At 38.7% G+C, this 23161-nt stretch overlaps 1 protein-coding gene across 1 annotated transcript in view; it reads left to right on the top strand.

Moving 5' to 3' along the window:
- The window catches only part of LOC149801208 (complement C3-like), a 346536-nt gene that overhangs the window by 151913 nt on the left and 171462 nt on the right, over positions 1-23161 (top strand). The window contains exons 16-18 of the mRNA XM_089955247.1: positions 5429-5531; positions 11012-11161; positions 22341-22476. Of these exons, the coding sequence (XP_089811373.1) occupies positions 5429-5531; positions 11012-11161; positions 22341-22476 (389 nt within the window). The remainder of the gene's footprint in view (positions 1-5428; positions 5532-11011; positions 11162-22340; positions 22477-23161) is intronic.

The raw sequence follows: 23161 nt of genomic DNA, 5'->3' as shown, positions 1-23161 counted from the left end.
TCACAAATAAAATAGTCCAAGGTTGTTAGATTCGGATGTAGTCAAGTTTTCCTTTCTGCTTTCTTTTGATGACCCGTTCAGTTTCATTTCATCATTAAACAATATTTTAGTATTTTCCATTTCTTGTTTTCTCATATAACATAGATTGTATATAAAATGTTAGCGAAAATAGGTCTTGGAAATCTATGTTTGTGGTCTTTGAAAGTTTGTGAAAAGTCTTTGAATTTATCATTCAGAATTCTGTATGAACTCTGTAACTGGGTTGGGGTCAGATTATAACAAAAGAACACTAATGGTAACAAACATACAATATTTATTCATGAATGATTCAGTGGAAAAGATTATGTTCAATTTATGTGCATATAACATCAAATTTTTGGACAATTATAATAATATGCACGAACCTGATAACGTAATGCAATGTAAATGTAACATGAATTGATGTGTAAAGAAAAGAGCTTTAAATATTACAGAGATGTATGATTCAAAGTGATTTCACACAATAAAATCAGATGATTCACGTAAATGTCAAGAATTTTCACACAAATAATAATAAATGGTGTGGTTCAATGAAATACAATATGGTTTGCTAAGTAAAATGTTGCATTTCCCTCAAATTGTGAAATGTATGGCATATGATATGCTTTACTCAGATAGTAAATTGTTGTGATTCACTCAGATAGTGAAATGTATGAGTTTTCCATTCAAATAATGAAATGTGAAATATCTTCTCAGTCCTGACACTATGTTGGGAGGTTGAGGAGCCACCACCAATGGTCTACCCCTCCTGGTCTGCCTAAAGATCCGTACAATCTTTTGTTCTCTGCAAACCTGTTGGTCCAGAAGCTCTGGTTCTTCACCAATAAACAACCTTAATGTTCTTCTGGCCAGTGTCCTTCCAATGCAGCTCACGGGGTATAACAGAACCGAATTTAGCCCATGGCTAAACGACACCTACAATCCGGTCCATATATGGAGATACAGCACATTATTCAGTCACTCTCCAAGCACAACACTTGACTACCAGTCAATCAACCATGAGTAGATCGCTGGTCAGTCAGTCAGTGGTCAAACATTCCACCAGTCAGTCAGCTGAAATTATATTATATCCAAATTTATGTACTACAAATGACGAGCATGTATAATAACATAATGATGTTATGGACTGGAAACTTGAGTTACCGGTAATTCTTTTATACTCATTATTTTATCGGGACAACTGTGTCCAAAAAGAATCCTATGGTACTTAGCATCCATTAATAAATGCAACATTATCACAAATATAAATCATTCGGTTAAATCACATACAAGTAAATTTAAGACTATAACTTTGCAGTATATGAAACAAGTCGGAGTTACCAAAAATACAAAATAGACGTAGTAGTACAATAATTATATCCTATAATACAAATAGGAAACTAATATATAATTCACATAACTCTAGAGCTGGAGATTGCGAGTCTTTAAAGTAGACTGCTCACTGACAAGACTTTCGTATTCTGCCATTTTGCTCTTCAGTGAGGTAATTTATACACCGAATATGTAGCCCTACATCATCTGTGTGCTTGAGGAATATCTGTTTTCACATCTTAAGCACTTTGCTCGCGCAGCATAGGATGAACCAAACTCTTTCTTTCAAAATAATATGGGATATACATAAATCACCCTCGGGTAACGCTGTACACAAAAAATGAGACCTGACTACTTGTATTTAATGTAAATAACATGATAGATTTATTCCATTCCCTGACAGCATCACAGTGAGAAATGGCTCATCCTTTGAATTTGAGAATTTTGCATGTATTAGACCTAGAAGGTCAGTCAGTATTTAGTGAAACGAGGCTTTAAAAATGCAGTGATAAACCTTTTAAGATTTGAGGCCCCAATCTCACTATATCTTTATTCAGTCTTCCTACATGGCTTTTGAAATGTTAACAGGTATGAATCTGGCTTTGTTATTCAACTGTCATTGAATATATGTTTATTTTTTTACAACAACATTGGAAAGTGGGTTTGTTATTGATATCACATGACTATTGTACCTCCATATCATATAGGTTGTGAGATTTGTGTAGTCATGTGACTTAGAATGCAAATTTCACGTATCCGGCCAAGTTTCATCAATGTTGTTATTTCATTTAAGTTTACTGGGACCACTGGGAAGTTGCTATGTTAGTCTGCTACCGCCTGGTGGTGACAAATTCCAACTTTTCAATAGGCAATTGACTCTGACTCCACAACCAACATAAATGTCTAAGTATAAAAAATGGGGTGGGAAGATTCTGAGGAACTAAGTTTAGAAAATGGACTCCAGTTCCTTATACATAGAGTAGTAAGTCTAATTTGTAGTCTAAAATGTAGAATCTCTGCGATGAACTTTGGTGCTGAACTATTACTCTGTATGACATGTGGCTTGATATATTGGTTTCAGGTCTTATATTGGTTACAGAATTGGGAGCTTGTTGTCCATTGTATTATGTATTAGGTAAATTTAAGAAACGATAGGCCTTGTGAGTTTCAATACAGGTTTTGGATTGTCTTATTTGATTACAAGCAGACATATGTTGATTTTACATCCTTTTTTGTTCCGTAGCATATAATATTGAAGTTCTTTTTGTCAAAATTTAAATCAACCCATTTGTAGTTAGGTCTTTTTCAATGATGGATTTTTAACCAGATCGTCTTAAGGAGGTTAGGTTGTTTTGAAAATGTTATAGTTTTGGGTTTTATTGCTACATATTAATTCAGTGTTAAAACTTTTTCAGGTTTTATTGTCACATATTAATTTAGTGTTACAGTTTTTTTCGTTTTATTGGCACATATTTATTCAGTATTAAAAATTGTTTGGGCTTAGTTGGCACACATTAATTCAGTGTTAAAACTTTTTTTGGTTTTATTGGTTCATATGAATTCAGTGTTAAAACTTTTTTTTAGGTTTATTGGCACACATTAATTACGTGTTAACACTTTTTGGTGTCTTATTGGCACATATTAATTCAATGTTAAAACTTTTGTGGGTTTTATTGGCACACATTAATTCAGTGTTAAAACTTGTTTGGGGTTTTATTGGTACATATAAATTCAGTGTTAAAACATTTTTTTGTGGTTTTATTGGTAAATATTAATTCAGTGTTAAAACTTTTTCTACAAAAGATAAGAGTGATATGTTGCATTTGTTGTTTTTGTTTATTGTGACAGGAAATGTTCATTTTGTATAACATGCATATCGATTGCTATTTTGATTTACAATAGATTATTCTGATTTCTTTAAAATTAAAAGTTTGAAAGGAAACAAAACTAAGTTTTGTTTATTATGTTATTGTTTCCTCATACCAGCATAATGCAATTCAACAAAGTACAGTTAGCATTTTTATTCTATACATTGATATAGCTTAACTTGACAATTTTATATTAATTTTCACTAACCAAACTTATTTCTTGTGAACAAAATTTGTATTTAATTACATGGTAACGTGATTCAGATGTTATGGGAGAGTCATGATATAGAAACCTCTTTTGGTTTAAAAAATGCATGTTTTGTAAGCTAAAATGCTCTTTTATTCCATTCATTGATGGTCATATGTGACCCTTGAAAAAATTAATTTCATTCTGGAAAAAACATGGAAAAGACCTGAAAAGTTTTCTTTAAAAAACATGGGAGCCATGTAGTTGCTTCTAAATTACCAAGGTGCTAATCTTATATCCAATATGGTAATCATGTTGGGCATGTTGAAAATATTGTTCTGTACCGTTCCTCTTGAAATAATGTTCATATTAACTTGGGTTTTTACCAGCAGACTTTCTACAGTTTAAATTGTTCAAATGTTACAATTCACCTTGTTCTGTCACATAATTCTGTGATCTCAGTATCAAGCAAATAAATATTGATATTTAAATAGCAATTTTCTATTTGAATATTCACACAAAAATTATTTTGATTCGGATCTTCAGATATTTGTTTCAGCTCTAGTTTCCAGGTGTCACATACTTACATTACATATGTCTTGACTTTTTGACTTTGAGCTGAAGGTATCCTTTTTGCAGATGGAATAATCTCAAATTATTGAAGCTTATATAGATGGAACCCAATTTATTTCAGTCCATTTGAAATAATTCACTTTTTGATGCAGCAACAGGTATTGCTTGTGTTTCTATTGGAAACTGTTATCAGATAATAAGGTCGCACAATACTACACAGTTTCACTGTTAAAACGTTTACAACAGAAATAACTGTTAGGTATTTAGGCTCTTTTAAACAGTAGCAAGAAAAAAGTGAAGACAACAATCTTTGTAAAATTAAGCAAATAATTTATTTCTCTAGAAAAACAAGGTAATAATGAGAAAAAAGAACTTAGGGTTTTACAATTCAAATCCAAAAGAAATTCAAGAATAATCCAAGAACTAAAAATAGAAGTCCTAGTAATAAATAGTCCTAATGAAACTGAGTTTGAATCCCAATGAAATCCAAAATGGAAGGCAATGATGTATGCTGCGGTCAGTGTCATCCTGTTGTTTCAACAGTTTTTTGTTGAATCACAGAAAATAATATTCCAGTGTTTGAATTCTGTAAATTTCAATAACTCTCCTTGGCCAAGAATTATGGTAGAGCACAAGTATTTCCAGGGGAAAATAATCTTTTGGAATCCAAATAATTTGAAGAAAAATTAAAAATTCAACCTAAACTGGTCACAACATAAAACATTTTGTTTTCTCAAGTGTCAAGACAAGAAGAATAATTATTTATCACTACATCAATAATAAATCTAGCTACGGCACAAACCAGATGCCCGGATGTGGGTCAGTCAACTGGTAAACCCTACGGATAGACGTTATTGTCATATACTCCTAATATGGCCTTGACTAAAACCAATGATTTTTTTACCCTGGGAAAGAATTAATGTTTTTATCAAAAAGTTGTTTACAAGAACCCTATACTAGTTTCTGAATCAAGGCAGTAGGTCAGCATTAGTTTCTATTATTAGGTTTACCAAAAACTGAATTGAATTTCTGGAACATGTCAAATCCAGTAAATAAAATGATATTATATTAGCATGTAATGGAATTAAGACAATTTGAAACTAACAAACAATTGAATTAAATCAAATATAAATTAAATCAAATATACATAACATAGGCAAAACTTTAAATAAAACTTAAATCTTTGCTAAATTAAATATCTGACCTTCTCCAGAATAATGTTGTAGATGACTCAAACTATGGATTACCAGATACAGCGTTTTGTGAAAAATGTTGTAAAATATAAGATGGTAAAAATTAAAGGTGAGTAAAATAGTGTATCACCATACCATCTTTGTCATGATACTGATATCAATTTGATTGAATGCCTTCACGAGAAAATTATATCAGATTCATAGATCTCTTACCAGAAGATTATCATGGTAATAAAGAAAATCCATTTTTTCAACAGGATGCTGGAATGGTTGTTTTGACTAATGCCAGATTGATCATGGAGAGCAACACCAACCTGAACTGCCCACCCAGCCCAAATCGAAGACGCAAACGCAGTACAGGTAACTCATCAGTTCTGATTTATGTGTGCTGCCGTAGGAATATCATGAGTAGTGCAGTTGTAATGTCGTAGTTTCAGCTGTTACAGTGGTCCCCTTCTTACAAAGTTGCTACTTCTGCATCAAAAGTGAAAAGGGGGCCTTTCATGAGGGAGAATAACAGTTAAAAAACATATTATTTTGATGTCTTGCAAAGTGGCCATATAAAATGGTATTATTTTGAGTGTCCTCTTAATTTGGGGTCCACTGTATCGTTGTGTAGGTGTGGGCCCAGTGCTTAAAATCATTGAAGAATGTAGATTTAAGATTTGGAATGAATGATATTCTAAAATGCAGATTTATGACATTTAAATGTAAGATTGCTGAATTAAACGCTTTCCTTTCATTATGTGATGACTATGTTGTCATTGTATCTTAATTGGGTTAGCATCATTGATACATATTTATTACGTGCCAGAGTGACATTGACAGCAAAATCACATATTCATTGTCATATATGTGGCTGAAATACTGTAGCTGGATCAGCGTAAATGGGACACGACTCCTACAGAAGCATTCAAAATTTAAGTCAGTGTAGCAGTTTTACATATTCAGGGGACATGTTCTGGATTTATTCTATTTAGGGCATTACAGTGGTCCTCCTCTTTTGACGTGCTATTGGCTCCTTACACTGCATCAGCCATTTTATGTTCAAAATTACTTCTTTTTGATGGCCAATCCTTTAACAAGGCCAGTAGCCAGCATATTGGCACCAAAAAATTAATTTACCCCTGATTAATTGACACTTATTAAGAGTTGAAAGAAGGACACTAAGTTTAGATTTCTAAACTGAAAATGACATTCTTTCCAACATGCCAGTAAAGTACTTTAATCTATAAAAATAGGCCAGCTGTTAATACAGTTATCATCATTACTGCTGTGTATTCCTTAGTTGTCAGATTTTGTCACTTTGATAATTATGGCTATTATTATATCATATTATTGTCACCATAACAAAATCAAACATCTGAGGAATATAGTATTGTTCAGCACAGGTCTGTTTGATGTTGGGTCAATAGGAGTACTCTCCTAGACTTTAACCAAGGCCAGGAAAATATATTAATAAGCATGTACATAGGCATATGTAGATAACCTGATCATATTTCCCCTTGGATAACTTTTTATTTTGCAAAGCATGGAGAATGTTCTCTCATCATCATTAGAATGTTGTTATGACAGGACAATCATGCTCAGTATGCAAAGAAAACATCTTGAACAACAGCCTTTTATGTATACATGCCAGCTCTTCTTTACAAATTCAAATCCTATTGCTGTTTAGAATGCACACAAATACTGTGCATGTTTTTTTTGTGTTTTTTTTTAACTGATTAAACAAAAATTCTTTTAAGTTTCAAAAAAGTGGTAGATTTCACCTGTAAAATCATATGTGCAGTAGACAGCCTTCAAAACAGTATTTATGGCTGGTAGAATCACATAATAGTGTTACAAGCCTATGCTTATAAAATAAGTATTAAAAAAAAGAGTTAAAAGCAGCAAGCTTTGTAAAATTGAACAAATAATTTACTGCTCTGGAATACAAAGTGAAATGAAAAAAGAGAACTTACAGTATTGCGAATTAAATCACAAAATAATCCTAGAATTACAGACACAAGTCCTAATAATATAGTTCTAAATAAACTATAGCAGAAATCGAAATTAAGTCCGATGCTAACGTTTTTGATGTGCCTGTGGTGGCCTGCAATATGTTTTTGTACAAACAGTCTTTTGTTGAAATATAGTAATATAATTCCAGATTAGATTCATGATAAATCCCATTGAATGTCTGTCCAAGAATCTTATTTTTTTATGAGCACTCGGTATTTCGAGAGAAAATAATCATGGAATTAAATAATTTGAAGAAATAAATTCCAGCCCAAATCAACTACTGAAGACAAAAGTAATACAAATGATTCTGCTAGATTTTAAGCAGAAATGAATAATCTTTCCAGTGACAAGATTATATAGTCCCCCTACTTGACCTCAGATCACAACATTTTCTAAAAGAAAACAGATTTCCGAATGGAAAATAACCTTCTAGAAAGTTTGTAATGATAAGAATATAAAAAGTTAGTTATTATTAGAAAGCACATTACTAATATTACATTATATAGCCTAGATAATGTCAGGTACACCAGTTAAATTGTAGTGGAAATCCCAATAACCTAGATCCAGGCCCAAATAAACATATTTAGTTCTATTAATAATGATCCCGATGTTAAACCCATACACACGATTATTTTTTAGCTATGTATTTTAGTTGTTTACAGAATAAAAGTTTTGAAAGATCAGGTCAAGTAGAAAATAAAATTGATTTTGGATAAGATTAAGTCAAACATACAATAGCATATAATGAAATAAAAAGTTTTAGAAAACTAACAAACAGTGCATATTAAATATATACAACACTTTGCCTTATAAAGAAATAGAAAGATTTATGCAATAAAGCTTTCAATATTTTAGTCAAATATACAGTGATTAAAAAATTACATGAGATGAAATCTTGTGATACAAAGTATATATGAAACAGTACAGTATTTCTATATGTGAAAGTGGATCTGCTATTAAATTATATTTTCCCTTAAAGTGCTTAATGTCAATATTGTATTACTGCAACATTAAACTATACCTTAATAATCTCTGATTTTTGCTTTTCATCTTCCTGATGAATGTAAAATGGCTGTGATCACTAAACACAAAAATCGGAAAAGGAGCTGAACTAATGTAAACTTCAGAGTGTTGTAATGCCAGTATCAAAGCTAAATATTCCTTCTCGATTGTGAAACAATTTCTCTGGTGCTTATTTCATTTCTTAGAAAAATAAATAATGATGATGATGATGATAATAATAATAATAATAATGATAATAATGAAGACTTTGTATGAAATTTAAAAATATTAAAAAACATCCTTAAAATATTTAAGGTAGGGAACATTATTAGGTCTTTAAAATAGCACACTGGATGATCAACACCATTTTTGTCTTCTTGAATCAATACTGCACCAACCCCAACATCATCTGCATCAACAGACTGTTTAAATGATTGTCTGAAATTTGGAGATTAAAGAACTAGAGCTCTCTTATGTATGGTCTTTAACTTATCAAAATCCTCCTGACATTTTTCAGACACATGAAACTTGCTTTTCTTGCTGAACAAATTTGTCAGGGGTTCAGCAGTTATGGAAATATTGGAATAAAATTCCCAATAATATCCAGCCATACCCAACATCACATCATTTGCTTTTTACTGATAGGCACAGAGAATTCAGAGATAGCCTTTACCTTAGTATATATATGTTTAACTTGTCCATGTCCTACGATATGCCCTAGAAATTTAACATTAGCAAGGCATAACTCACTTTTGGATAAATTAGTTTTTAAATTTGCATCAATGAGTCTGTCCAAGAATTTCCGAATTGTTTCTAGGTGATCCTTCCAGATTTTGTTGTAGATGATGATATAATCGATGGAAGCATCGCAATTATCTAGACCAGATTTAATCATGTTCATTAAACATTAAAAAGTACATGTACAAGGCAAACCTTTCATCCCAAACAGCAGATGCCGAAATGTCTTTTGCCTTTTGCATTTGCAATTCTTATCAATGAAATCATTGATTCTTGACAATAGAAATGAATCTGATTGGATGTTTATACAGTATGACAAGTGTGACAATATCTGTAGTATGTACAAACATCACTTTTGATTTTTGGCCAATAAAAGTGATTCAAGATCTTGAGATAAGTCTTATTGATCCCTAAATGACCAGCCAAAGGAGTTTCATAGGCCAAACTAAGAATTTCCTGTCTTTACCGTTTTGGAACTACAGTTCGATAGTTCATCGATGACCCATCATCAGCAGGTCACTCATTTACTGAGCTTGAGGCGGTATTGAACAAGGACCTGGAGGAAATGACGGACTTATCTAACAAATGGCATCTACAGCCAAGCATAGCAAAGATAATCTCCAGCGTCATCCACCTTAATAGTGCAAATGCGAAACGTGAGCTTTGTGTTCTCCTCAAAGGGCAGCAAATAAAACACCACACCAACATACGTTGGCGTGACTTTGGACAGATCACTGACATTCTACAACCACTGAAGAAAACTGCAGCAAAACATTTAGCCCTCAAAACAAACTTCTTCGCAAACTGGTTAACTCAGCCTGGTGCATTAGTGCTCAAACTCTCAAGACATCAACACCGGCTCTCTTTCATGCGACAGCCAAGTATTGCACTCCTGTCTGGGCTCAATCATCCACACCAAGTTAATTGAAGTCCAGCTCAACACAACAATGTACATAATCTCTGGAACACTACGTCCTATTCATTTACCATGGCTGCTGGTATTTAGCAACATTCCTCCACATCTGCGTTGCCAGGAAGTAACCACAAAAGCACTGGCTAAGGTCTATAGCAGCTTGAAAGGTCCAATATACATGGACATCACCTCACATCCAGTAGTCTGCTTGACTTTGAGACGTCCAGTCTAGTTAGGTTTGCTGCCGGAGGATATGACAGCTATTTTGGCATGGAGTGACGAGTAGTCTTCAACAGATGTTCTAAAACCACTCCCTTGTAGCTGAGCCATCTATCTGCCCTCCTGGCTTCAAACTTCCACGTCACCTGTGGACCCTTCTGAACCTCTATCAGACAGGACAGGGTCATTGCGCAGTCAGCCTTGTCCAATGGGGCCAGGCCACTGATTCTTCCTGTTGCTGTGGCGCTCAACAGACTACGTCACACATTGTGAACAACTGTCCACTGACAAAGTTCCCATGTGGACTGCAGGCTCTGTACCTTGCTCTGTACCTTGACACTGTTAAATGGCTGAGTATGCACTGCACATGATAAATAAATACCAGCAGGTACCTCAGATGGTCTCCATTTTCTCATAAGGACCCCATTTTTAACAAAATAACGAACAGGTACTTCTGTGGATTCAGTTTCACTAATATATGACTTAGGTACCACAGTTTGATTGGTTACTGATATCATTAGCGGGAACCTCAGGTGGTCTCCATTTTCTCAGAAGGACTGCATTTATCAAAAAAGAGCAAGTTGGTACCTCTGTCTTGATTCTATTATTTACAATTGGTAGCAGTCAGAAATAGTATGCCCTTTCTTTTTGTAATAGGTACACAGAGGAAGAGATAATGATTTCTGATTAAAATTTGAAATTGCTTATATTAGGCTGAAATAGGTGTTTAATGGAATAATTGAGGTCAACTTGATTTTGGAAAAGGTTAAGTCCAGCATACAATGTTACATTACAATAGCATATAATGAAATAATAAAATTTAAAAGAGACAACTAACTAACAAAGAGATTAAATATACATAACAATAAAAACGTTAATCTAGAAGTATGGGGTTACATGGATTGATGAACATTAATATTAAATGTTGTATGAGTGATATTTCTTTTAAAACTTTTGTCTCTTGTAGATGTGGATTTAGTGTGCTGTAAGGAAGGTGAGCAGTATGCAGCCACCATTGGAGATATGACTGCATGTATCCGCCAAGTCCTGGAAATGCACAACAAGGACAAAAACAAATCTGGCGACTGTCTGAATGAGTTTCTGAAGTGCTGTCGAGGTAAAGAAAGAAAAGACAATACCATTCTCCTAAATGTTGCAAAGATAACATTTACCAGCCATTCAGATTTGGCTGAAACATCCTAATTTTGATCTCAAGTTATGCAACTATAATCACTTCTATCAGATTCCAGTTTGGCAGTCAGCTAAAATTTTATTTAGGCAAACTGTAACAGTTGAATATGGATTATCTAGATCAATGAAATGCTCATAATGTGTAAATGTACACCTTTTGTGAAAACATAACTAAGCTCTTATATCATAAAAGCAGTTGAATATTGACCAGTCAAAAATCATCGGGTTAGCACCCTGGTTCACTTTGTAAATTCCAGAAATATGTCAGAATGAATGGTTGATGAGGATAATTAATACCTTTAAAAACATCACATTTGCTGAAGAAATTCCAAATAGGATATACAAGGCATCATGATTGGATGATAACATTTTCTTGCAGTCTTTTCTCTACATACTTGTAAAAGAAAATCATTTCTCATGGTTAGAAGATGACTGAAGGAAGCATATTTAAAACAAAAATCACCTTGAATTAGTGAGGTTTAATGACTAAATTCAATTGTTGGATACCAGATTTTGAAGTTTTCGTTTTTCATGTAGAATTCTGAATTTTTTAATGAATATTCCTATTAGACATCAGTTGTTCTGGCATCTCTGCAAAGTGATTGAAGAGTTTGCAGTATGCATGGACAGGCATATGTTTTGGAGATTCCCAAAAGGGGCAATAGAGAACAGGGAAAGATCGAGAGAATTGGTTGTAAAGTTTATGTGTTGTCCCAACAACTTCTCGGGTTATAGGATTGATGGTGATGATGAGTATCCTATGTTTGACAAAGTGTCAATATTTCAAGCACACAGTTAATGTTGCAGGAAAAATTTATCTCCAAAAATGAATAGAAACATGAGCGGGGATTTCCCTTCAACACAAAATCTACATTCCTAATTACATTGTCAGCTTAACAACCCCCTTCAGCATGGGTTGTAAGTTAGGCAATACTGATCACTGAGCCACTTTGGCTCACTGTAGGGTATTTTTTTTTTCTCATTTTGGATTGTCTCACAACTTGGATGATAACCTTGAAACTGTTTAGTTCACAACTCCTCTTAAAGTACAAAGTAAAAGAAATTTGACATTTTATCAATTATATTAGTATTTTGGAGTTATTTGCGGCAAGTGCATTTCCTGAATCAGTCTGCTTAATTACAATATTGAAATATCTGCCTATCTTTGGAAGCATGAACTTATACGATAGATGGTCTGTTTTTTATTTTGTGAATCTTACCTATACCAACTAAGAAATAATGTGACAGTGATTTTCATTAAAGTACTTAATTTCGTATTTGTTATTTGTATCTGCATGCCTTCTTGCCTGTGCTTCAATCACTTTTTTGGATCATGTATGTATCTGTCATATTATTGCTTCGTTATCAGCTTTGTACAAAACGGAACTGAATTCAGGGGGTTGTCTTGTAATCTTGAATTTCTGCAAAAAGGTTGGTTTTATTCTTGAAGATTGTGATTTCATTGATAAAATCCTTGAACTTTGCCATAACCTCCTTGAATTTATCAGAGGGAATACAAAATTTTAAAACGGAATAAAGAACGTTGGGTTTTTTAATTCAGAATTTTGTATTTACATGTTTTCCCCAAAATATTATATAAAGAAATAAAATTGGGTAGATGTGAATATATCCTCCCACAGAGTAGAGAAAAGTTTGTGTGACCTTTTGCACACACTCTATATGTCACATGATTGCACAAGACATCAGAGCGGGTGGGAGAAGGGCATTTGGCAATAGTGCCAGGTAAGTATTGCATAAATACAAATTAGTTTTACCCCCACATACTAAAGTTTCTTATAAGTAATTACTTATCCTGCCACTATTGTGTAGCTAACTTTGTCAGTTAGGTGGGTAGGCTGATGCTTTTGTCAAACTGATCACCAAGAGAGAAATTTAGTTGTACTCACCATAGTGGGAGAGGTCCACATATAGAAGGTCGAGGACTCTCTGTTTCACAAAATGTGCCAGAACAATGGGTCCCAGAAAAGAAAAATATAAGATGTGCTGCGGTGCTCTACCTCACTAATGGGATGGAGAAACCCGCTGGTCTGGTGATCAATCTCCACAACAGGCACAACCTGTGGTTGCAGTGCTCCACCTCCCTAATGGGAGTGCTCAACCTGCTGTCACTATGCTCTATCTCCCTAAGAAAATGTTACAACCTGCTATTGCCATACTCAACCTCTTTAATGGGAGGATGTAGCCTGTAGGAAACCAGAGACAACTGGTGTCAATTGACAAGGCATGAATCTCACTTCTTCATCATGCAGAAGCTAGAGCAAGTAGAAGACAGTTTGAGAGTGAGGTTTGGAAAGGAACCTTCATTCAGTGGTTTACACAGGGCTTGGTTAATAACCATAAGACACAAGATTCCATCTGTGTATAAGAGGGCGGGAGACAAAGGTAAGCAAGGTGATGACAGCTTGATAGCACTTGATGGTGAATACTGAACATATTTTGGTTATAAAAAGGAACAAAGGAAATTAGCAATGGAAGTTATAGAGTGGCATGTAGGATCTTTGTGTTCCTTCTGCACCAATCACAGAAGATTCTTCACCTGGCGTCATAGACTTTCAGTGTAGAAGTTTTCTTGGCCTGAATTATACAACTGTAAACACAGATGAAAAACTTGTTCTGGCAGAGAGATAGCTTGAGACAGCAGGCATTTAGGTTGTCATGTAGGAGGGATCCCCGGTGTTGTGACAGGACATCCCTCCTGTGAGGTAGAGACCCTGGTTGATCGATGAACAGGTTTAAGAGATCATTGAACTCTGATTACTGGTGTCACAGTGAGACCATGAGGATGATCTGGGCAGTGGATGTTTTGTCTTTTTGCAGGACTTGTGGTAGCAGTTGGAAGGATGGAAAGGCATAACCAAACAGACAATCCCACTGGAAGCTGAATGCATCTACTGCCCATGCTATCTGAAGCAGGACAGGAGACACATAAAAGGGATGTTGTTGTTGAAATTGGTCACAAACAGATCCACATGGGATCTTCCCCAGAGGGAGAGCAGGGACTCTGTTATTGAGTGGTGAGGAGATCATTCTGTGAGGACAGATCACTCTGTTCTGGATAGGCTGTGGATTCATTCCTCTTGCCTGGAATGTGGCAGACTCGGATTGCAACATTCACTGAGGCTGCCAAGATGAAGAGGTTTCAGACCTCCATGTAAGAGAATGGGTATGAGTGCCTCTGTGATATGCTCTGATGAATGTGTTGTATGAGGAGGCGATAACACGTTGTCCCCATATTCTGTTGATGCACTTTTCCAATGCTGAAAATATGCTGTCGTTTCTAGGGTGTTTATGTAGAGGTCTAAGGTTGACATTGCCCGGGGTGGGAGTGGGAGACAAGCGCCCCAATCCTCCAAAATGCCCCATACGGCCTGCGTCTCTTACTGCCTCTGTCAACTAAAATCCAGCTCCTGGCCTTCGCGAGTGGCTTAGATTTGAAGCCCGGCAGACCATGTTTTCTACTAACAGGAGAAGGGGTGAAGGCGGCCCACTGGCGCCTTAAAACCAGTTGCTTCGGGTAGATGGGACTCGTAAACCTTGGATGGTAGCTCATCTAGGAGAAGGAAAACTCCGATTCCAAACCTCTGCTGCCTTGTGGCTATACCCACTCATGGGAAAGGCTAAGGGAGTAAAACCCGACAGAAAATCCGGAGATGGAGTCCCTAAGGCGGTATGACATTGACTGCAACGTCATTCCGGCAACTCCTGTGACGCCGTTGGTGCCAAGCTGTATCGGCATTCGTCGTTCCCTTGGGCACACCAGCTGCGTGGAGAGGGGGGATCTGCTGCATGGGCAACAGCTGATTCTCCATACCACCCTGCCCAGGCTTCATAGCTCCACTGGAGAGGACACTCCAGCGTCGTCGTACGGCGTCGGCACAACACGAGAAGTAGCAATTTACCGGTTCTAAGTCAAAGCTCGATTGGCGTAGAGCTTGGCGCCAGGGGTTACTTCTGACGGTGGGAGAGATCATCAGGTCTCACTGGACAGCTACCGCCCGCCTCAAGCTGGGCAGCCCCCAGTCAGTAAGGTGCTGCCCGCCATGGCCTGCCTGCTTCACTGGGTGCGTGGAGCTTAGAGAACCATCTCGACAAGTGGGCCACAAAACTCTGCACCAGGAAAGACTAAAAGAAGAAATAAAAAGACTCCAACTCTTCGTTTTGCAACCTGGAACATCAGGACCATGTGCCCTGGATTGACCACTGACCTACAGCAGATCGACGATGCACGGAAGACTGCCGTCATTGACAGAGAACTCTCCCGACTGAACATCGACATTGCCTGCCTCCAGGAGACCCGACTGGCTGACAGCGGCACCATCAGGGAAGCCAATTACACATTCTTTTGGCAGGGGAAGCCCTTGGATGAACCTAGGCAGCATGGTGTAGGCTTTGCTGTCAAGAACACGCTAATCGCCTTCATTGAACCTCCGTCATCAGGTACTGAGAGAATCCTTGCCCTCCGGCTGTCAACATCCTTAGGCCCGGTCAACATCTTAAGTGTGTACGCCCCAACCCTCTACTCCACCTACGAGGAGAAAGACAAGTTTTATGAGGCTCTGGATCAGGCAATATCCAGTATCCCCAACAATGAAAGCCTTTACTTACTAGGAGACTTCAATGCTAGAGTGGGAGCTGACCATGAGGCCTGGTCCACCTGTCTCGGCTTTTACGGAAGGGGCAAGATCAACGAGAATGGTCAGCGACTGCTGGAGATGTGCTGCTCCCACAGCCTATGTGTGACCAACACTTTCTTCAAATGCAAGGAGATCCACCAGGTGTCGTGGAGACACCCACGTTCACGCCACTGGCACCAGCTAGACCTCGTCATCACCAGGCGTGCAGAACTGGCCAGTGTCCTCCTTACCCGCAGCTACCACAGTGCCGATTGTGACACGGACCATTCCCTCGTGGCCAGCAAGGTGCGAATATTACCCAAGAAGCTGCACCACGCCAAGAAGAAGGGTCACCCACGTATCAACACCTGCTGTGCAAGCAACCCAGAGAAAACACAGCAGTTCATCAGCAAACTGAAGGAAGCCCTCACCAAAGTGACACCTGATGACACCATTGATTCCAAGTGGTCCCATATCCATGACTCTGTGTACAATTCAGCCATCACAGCTTACGGGAAGAGGGAGCGAAAGAATGTCGACTGGTATGAGGCAAACTGGGAGGAGCTGGAGCCCGTGACTGAGGCAAAGAGGAAAGCCCTCCTGGCATACAAGGCTGCACCTAGCCCCAGAACACTACAAGCCCTAAGGATTGCAAGGAATAACGCCCAGAAGACCGCCCGCCGCTGTGCCAACACCTACTGGCTGAACCTTTGCAACAGTATACAGACAGCTGCTGACACCGGGGATACAAGAGGAATGTATGAGGGTATCAAAAAGGCGACAGGCCCCCCCCCCCCAGCTACAAGACCACCCCCCTCAAGTCCAAGACGGGCGAAGTCATCACAGACCAGGGGAAACAACTGCAGCGATGGGTTGAGCACTATCTCGAGCTATATGCAACCCAAAACAATGTCACTGGAACTGCCCTGGACGCCATTCCAGACCTGCCTGTCATGGAGGAGCTAGACACACAGCCCACCCTGGAAGAGCTCGGAAAAGCCATCGATTGTCTTGCCTGTGGGAAGGCTCCTGGAAGCGACGGCATTCCGCCTGAAGTCATCAAGAGTGGAAAACCAGCACTGCTCCAGCCCCTACATACACTCCTCTGCCTTTGCTGGGAACAGGGATACATCCCACAGGACATGCGTGATGCCAACATCGTCACTTTGTACAAAAACAAAGGAGACCGTAGCGACTGCAACAACTATCGGGGCATCTGCCTCCTCAGCATCGTCGGAAAGGCCTTTGCCCGTGTTGCCTTGGCACGCTTGCAGATCCTAGCCTCCTGCGTCTACCCAGAGTCCCAGTGTGGATTTCGAGCCGGCAGGTCAACTGTAGACATGATCTTCTCACTACGTCAGCTGCAGGAGAAGTGTCGTGAGCAGCGGATGCCCCTCTACATTGCCTTCATAGACCTGACGAAGGCGTTTGATATGGTTAGTCGGAGTGGACTCTTCAGACTCCTGCAGAAGATCGGCTGCCCCCCACGTCTGCTTGCTGTCATTATGTCATTCCACGAGAACATGCACAGCACAGTGTGCTTCAATGGCGCAACATCTGAAGCATTCCCAGTCATTAGCGGAGTCAAACAAGGCTGTGTCCTTGCACCGACGCTCTTTGCCATCTTCTTCTCCATGCTTCTCCAGTACGCATTCAAGGACTGCAGCGAGGGAGTGTACATCCATACCAGGGCTGACGGCAAGCTGTTCAACATCGCCCGTCTCCGTGCTAAGACTAAATTCACAGAGGTACTCATCCGTGAATTCCTCTTTGCCGACGATGCAGCCTTGACATCACACACGGAAGGTGGACTCCAGCAGCTGGTATGCTGCCTCTCCCATGCATGTAAGGAATTTGGACTGACCATCAGTTTGAAGAAGACGAATGTCATGGCACAGGACACAGACTCCCCTCCCTCTGTCTCCATCGATGGGTACAATTTGGAAGTTGTCGAGAACTTCACATACCTCGGGTTTAACATCTCCAGCTCACTCTCCATTGATTCTGAGGTGGGCGGCAGGATTGCCAAGGCAGCAGCAGTGATGGCCAGACTTAACCAGAGGGTCTGGAACAACCCCAACCTCACAGAGAAGACCAAACTGCGTGTCTACCAAGCGTGCGTGCTCAGCTCACTTCTCTACAGCAGCGAAACATCTGCCACCTTTTCAGGACACGAGAGGAAACTCAACAGCTTCCACCTGAGATGTCTGCGGCGCATTCTGCACATCCAGTGGCAGGACAAAGTACCCAACACAGAGGTTCTAGAACGCACCAGCATGAACAGCATGTTCTCCATACTCAGCGAGAGGCGCCTTCGCTGGCTCGGCCATGTCAAGAGAATGGACCCAGGTCGCATTCCCAAGGACCTGTTATATGGGGAGTTAGCAGAAGGTGCACGACCAACTGGACGACCACATCTGCGCTACAAAGATGTTTGCAAGAAGGATATGAAGACAGCAAACATCAATGTCAACGACTGGGAGAGCTGTGCAAACAACCGTTCCAGCTGGCGTCTAGCTGTCAGGCAGGGAGTTCAAAACGCAGAGGAAAAGAGAAGAATAAAGCAAGCTGAAAAGAGAGCTAAAAAGAAGGATAAGCAAAAGCGTACTTTGGAGCTATGCCATCGTCTCTCGTAGACGGACGGATGCCAAGAATATGTAGAGGGTTAATTCAGCCTAAGTCCAAGAATCATGGAGAATTATGTCCACTGGCTCTGATTGAGCACCACAATTGAGCACCCCAACTGCAATCTGACAAATCAACGAACAGATAGGAGTGGGGATCTGGTGCATGCATGAAAAACCCTACTAGGAATCTGTCTCGATTCATCCACCAAAGCAAATGGTGTTCAAACGCATGTCCTAGAAGGATTAGGGTTGATTCAGAATCTCGGTGTGGTTTACACCTTGCATGGAGAATAAACTTTAGAGAATGCATATGGTGACATCCTAAGAAACCAATCAGCTGTAGTGTTCAAGTTTCCTAGAAGGGAAAGATCAAGATGAGCAGGTAACAGGGTTAAGCTAGTAGCATCTCTAGGACAGTCAGGACTCGATCTAACTAATCCAGAAGAATCCAGACCATGTTGGTTCATGAGAAGTTTATCCCCACATAAACAAAGTCCAAAGTTGGGACAAGTTCCGACTTCTCAGTGTTGGGTAAGAGACATAGTTGAATTACATAGGACCAAGAGCTGAACAGCGGGACTAAACTTGGACATTGTGAATCAGCCAGTTGTCAAAATACTGGAGAATTGATGTTCCCAGTATTCAGAAGTAGAGTGCTACCTTTACCATGATCCTGATGAAGACTTTGGATGCAAAGAGATTCCAAATGACAGAACCCGGAATTAAAAAACTTTCTGGTCTAGGCAAAAATGAAGACATTTGCTGTGTGGAGAAAAAATATTGTATGTGCAAGAGAGCATCCTGAAGGTCCATGATGATGGCCCAGTCAAATGGACGAAGAGACTTGTGGATTGAGGAATTTACCATCTTAAAGGATTCCTCCTGATTAATAATTTCCCAAAATTTCTTGCTGACCAAGATGATTGCGGAGTAAGAGGGAAACTGATAATAATGGACCCTCTAAACTGCCGCTTTATGCAAAATGTTGTGTATTTCTTCCCTCAGATTGACCAGATTGGACTGGGGAAAGAAAATGGGGGTCCTTGATAGTTGGGGTTGTTCATGAAACTGGAGTCAATAATCCTCATTACAATGGAGAAGATCTAGCTATCATTCATGATGATTGACCAAGACCCTGAGAAGAGACCCTGGCGAGGACCTACTGGGACATAGAGGAAGAGGATGTTTGGCAGGAGAGGGGTGAATTACTCAGGTTGTTCCACCCTGTGATAGGAAAGGGAGGAGGGTTAGAGAACTTCCTCTTAAATCTTTGGAAACCTGGGCACTGGACCTGATGAGTGAGGAAGTGGTATAGCAGGATTATGGGGGTTTGACTGGGGTTGCGCCTGCTTGAAAAATTTTGCAGACTGTTCTTGAGGGCGATTTGTCTGATCTCATTTTCTGGTCAGTTGCGATGGACCAAGAGTGGAGATGAAAGATCACTGTTGGTGATTCAGCAAATCTTGAGAAGGCGTGGTAGGAATGAGGCCCCCAACTAGGGTCTCAGCTTCTAGAAGAGCATCCCTTCGAAGGTCTTTATTGTAGCTAAGCAAGACCTTCAGTGAGTCCATCATCACTTCAACTGTGATTGCAAGGTCCACCAGCCCATGGGTGCATAATGGACCAAGGGAATCTGAGGTGGAAGGCCACACATCCCATTCATACTTTTAAATGGGAACACAGGAACACCAGTGTGATCTCTGTCCATAACTTGAGTCCTGTGTATGGATTGCAAGTCCTGCAAAGGGTGGAATGGTAGAGGTGGGGAAAGGAGGAAGCTCTATCTTTGCCCTGTCCCCCATACCATGAGGCCAATGAGTGATAGGTGGAGAAAACCTTATCTTCAACTGATTTATCACTCTGTGCATCATGGGTGCAGTGTTTTGCCTACCTAACAGAAGGAGGCAACACTTTGCCAGAAGCACGATATGTGTTGTGATGAGCTACCTCCCTGATTGGGAGTGAGCAACCTGCCGATATGGTGTTCAACCTCCCAAAAGGAGGGCATAACACATGGGAGGGTGCAGTCTGCTATCATAGTATTCTCCTCCCTAACTGGAGTGCACAACCAACTATCTTGATGCTCTATCTTCCAAATAGGAGGGCACTACTCACTACTGCAGTGCTCTATCTCCCTAACGGGAGTGTGCAACCCACTGTTACAGTGCTCTAGCCCACCCATGGGATGGATCACTTCTCTATTGGAGGGGGGAGTCAATTGTCTTCCAGAAAGAGGGGCTTCGCCAGCTGCCAAAGATGTTTTTCCAACAAGTGAGACGTGGAAGAGATTCTGTAAAATTTTGAAGAAGAAGGGGAGGGAATGATCCTGCTGCCCTGATATAACACATAATATTAAAGGAATTTTAAACTTTTTGTGTGTGCACTTTGAGCACTTACGCAGTCTGTGTGAGTATACCAATTGCCCTTTTACTGGTCCCACTGTCCCACAGACTGTCTTGACATTATACTGTAATAAAGAAATAATGTCATCTGAAATCACTTGTTGCCTTGAAACTCACCTGGTTGTATTCAGTCATACGACGTACACCCTTGTGTATGCACTAAGAACATCATGTGATGTTGCTGCAAAATTCAAATGGTTGTATGCAGTGTTGTACTGTATACACACCTGTGAATGAACTAAGAACACTATGCATGAAGTAAACAACAGAGTTGACCGCATGAAAATTACCTGTAGTTTTTATGACTGAAAAATAAGATAATTTGTCTGTGAACTTTATTTATCAAAGCAACATTCAAATACATATGGAATGTTAATGCATAGAATTGGCAAAAATTAAATGTATACAATGTGAAATTGAAGAGAAATCAGGTCCTCAACATTAGGTAGGGCATATTGTTATTTTCCTTTATTCACAATGACTTACCTGTACCTCACTGTTTTGTATATATGTTAAAAACATGTTTCCACCTAAAAGATGGAACAGGAGGTAACATCAGAAGCCTTTTAAAGAACTCAGTTTTAACGGGGAAAGGCTATGATATGGTTTCTTAAAAAAAGAAACAGACATTTGTAATACTGAGATCAATTAAAAACAATAGAAGAAGACCATTTATTAATGGTAAGCTGCTACAGGAATAATTTCTCTGGTAATAGTTTTGGCAGATGTCTATACAGTATGGCGTACATGAAAAAGATGACAATATCTACCTTACGTACATGTCCATGTGACATAAAGAGTGGTGTGCAAAAGTTCATTCTGACTTTTCTCCACTCTGGGAGAGGATATATTCACATCAAATGGACGGTTAGTTTTGGCATGAAAATAGGTATAGCTATGTAACAGTGGCAGGACAAGTAATTGCTGATTATAACTGGTCGCATCAAATGACACATTACACTGGTAGATTGATCTGAAAGTAAATTAATTAGTTATCTGCTTTGTTATGCTTTACACTGACTTATGTACTGATAAACAATAATAACAGAGAAAGTTACAATTTTGTTAGGAAAAATAATCCATGGATGTTTTGGAATGTCCTTCAAAAGTCCTTGGAAAAACTCATAGGTGTCAATCATGTTTCTTTATTTTAGTTCTGTATTGCATTGAAGGACCTCAGAAGATTATTCCTCATGAACTCATTGCACCAAACATACATGATAATAATAATAATACTAATAATAATAATAAATAATGATAACAATGATAACAATAATAAATTATTATTATTATTATTATTATTATAGCTTAGATTCTAGGCCATGTTCCTGTAATTTGGATTTTGTTTCTGTTGAAATATGTTACCATGTGAAGGATTTTATGGGCTGGAGACACAGTGATTCCTTTTTTATTACATGATTGGGTGCATTTAATTTTTCCAGATATATTCCCTGAGGAACGATCAGATGGAATAGATAATATAGTGCTTGATTTTGGTGAGGCAACCAAAGACCTGGGCACTTTGTCTGTCAGATCCAAATTTGAAGAATCATGGTTGTTTGAAGAACATAACATTGGGTAAGTGAATGGAAATTTCTGGAATTGGATTTTATCCATTAACAAAGACCTTTTTAAATACTTTCAATAAATTGCATGTCGAGTAATTTGGAGTTATTTCCCTTATAGTCTTATCATACTGGTATTCAGCTGAATATGGCCATAGAACACAATTAAGTTTACTATATGTTCTCTTCATCTGTTTCTCAGTACTGACCTTTCCACAGTGTGACAATCAATACAAATCATATGCTTATCTAAAATACCTTCAAAGATGACTTCACTGTGAAGATCTCGTCAAAGGTTGACCCACTCCTTTTGAGATGCTGGACTGTCAACAGAGCAGCATGTAAACAGAACACAGCTTTCACTTCTGCATCATCACCATGGCCTTATTGCTCACTGTGCACTGTCTCCGAAATACACATGGACAAGCACACCCTGAGCTCATATTGTCAAGAATAAACAATTACCTTTAAATCCCTACCAAACATGCATAAATAAAACTCTTCTATCACCACCAAAATGAGAGAGGAAAAAATGTTCTAAAAATAGACTAGAACTACATTTGTGGCTACTGAACTGGAAATACCAATTGTGACCCGATTCCATATTGAGGAATGATTACTTTTGCAGACAACCTACACAGTTGCTTCCCTTATTAGGGCCTCACATAAAAATGATGGAGGCCTATAGTAATTACCGT

Source organism: Sinohyriopsis cumingii, chromosome 4 (assembly GCF_028554795.1).
Source record: "Sinohyriopsis cumingii isolate HCF-2022 chromosome 4, ASM2855479v2, whole genome shotgun sequence".
In the NCBI taxonomy this organism is placed as follows: Eukaryota; Metazoa; Mollusca; class Bivalvia; order Unionida; family Unionidae; genus Sinohyriopsis; species Sinohyriopsis cumingii.
The sequence above is the reverse complement of the archived record's forward strand: the minus strand, read 5'-3'. Positions and strand labels throughout refer to the sequence as shown.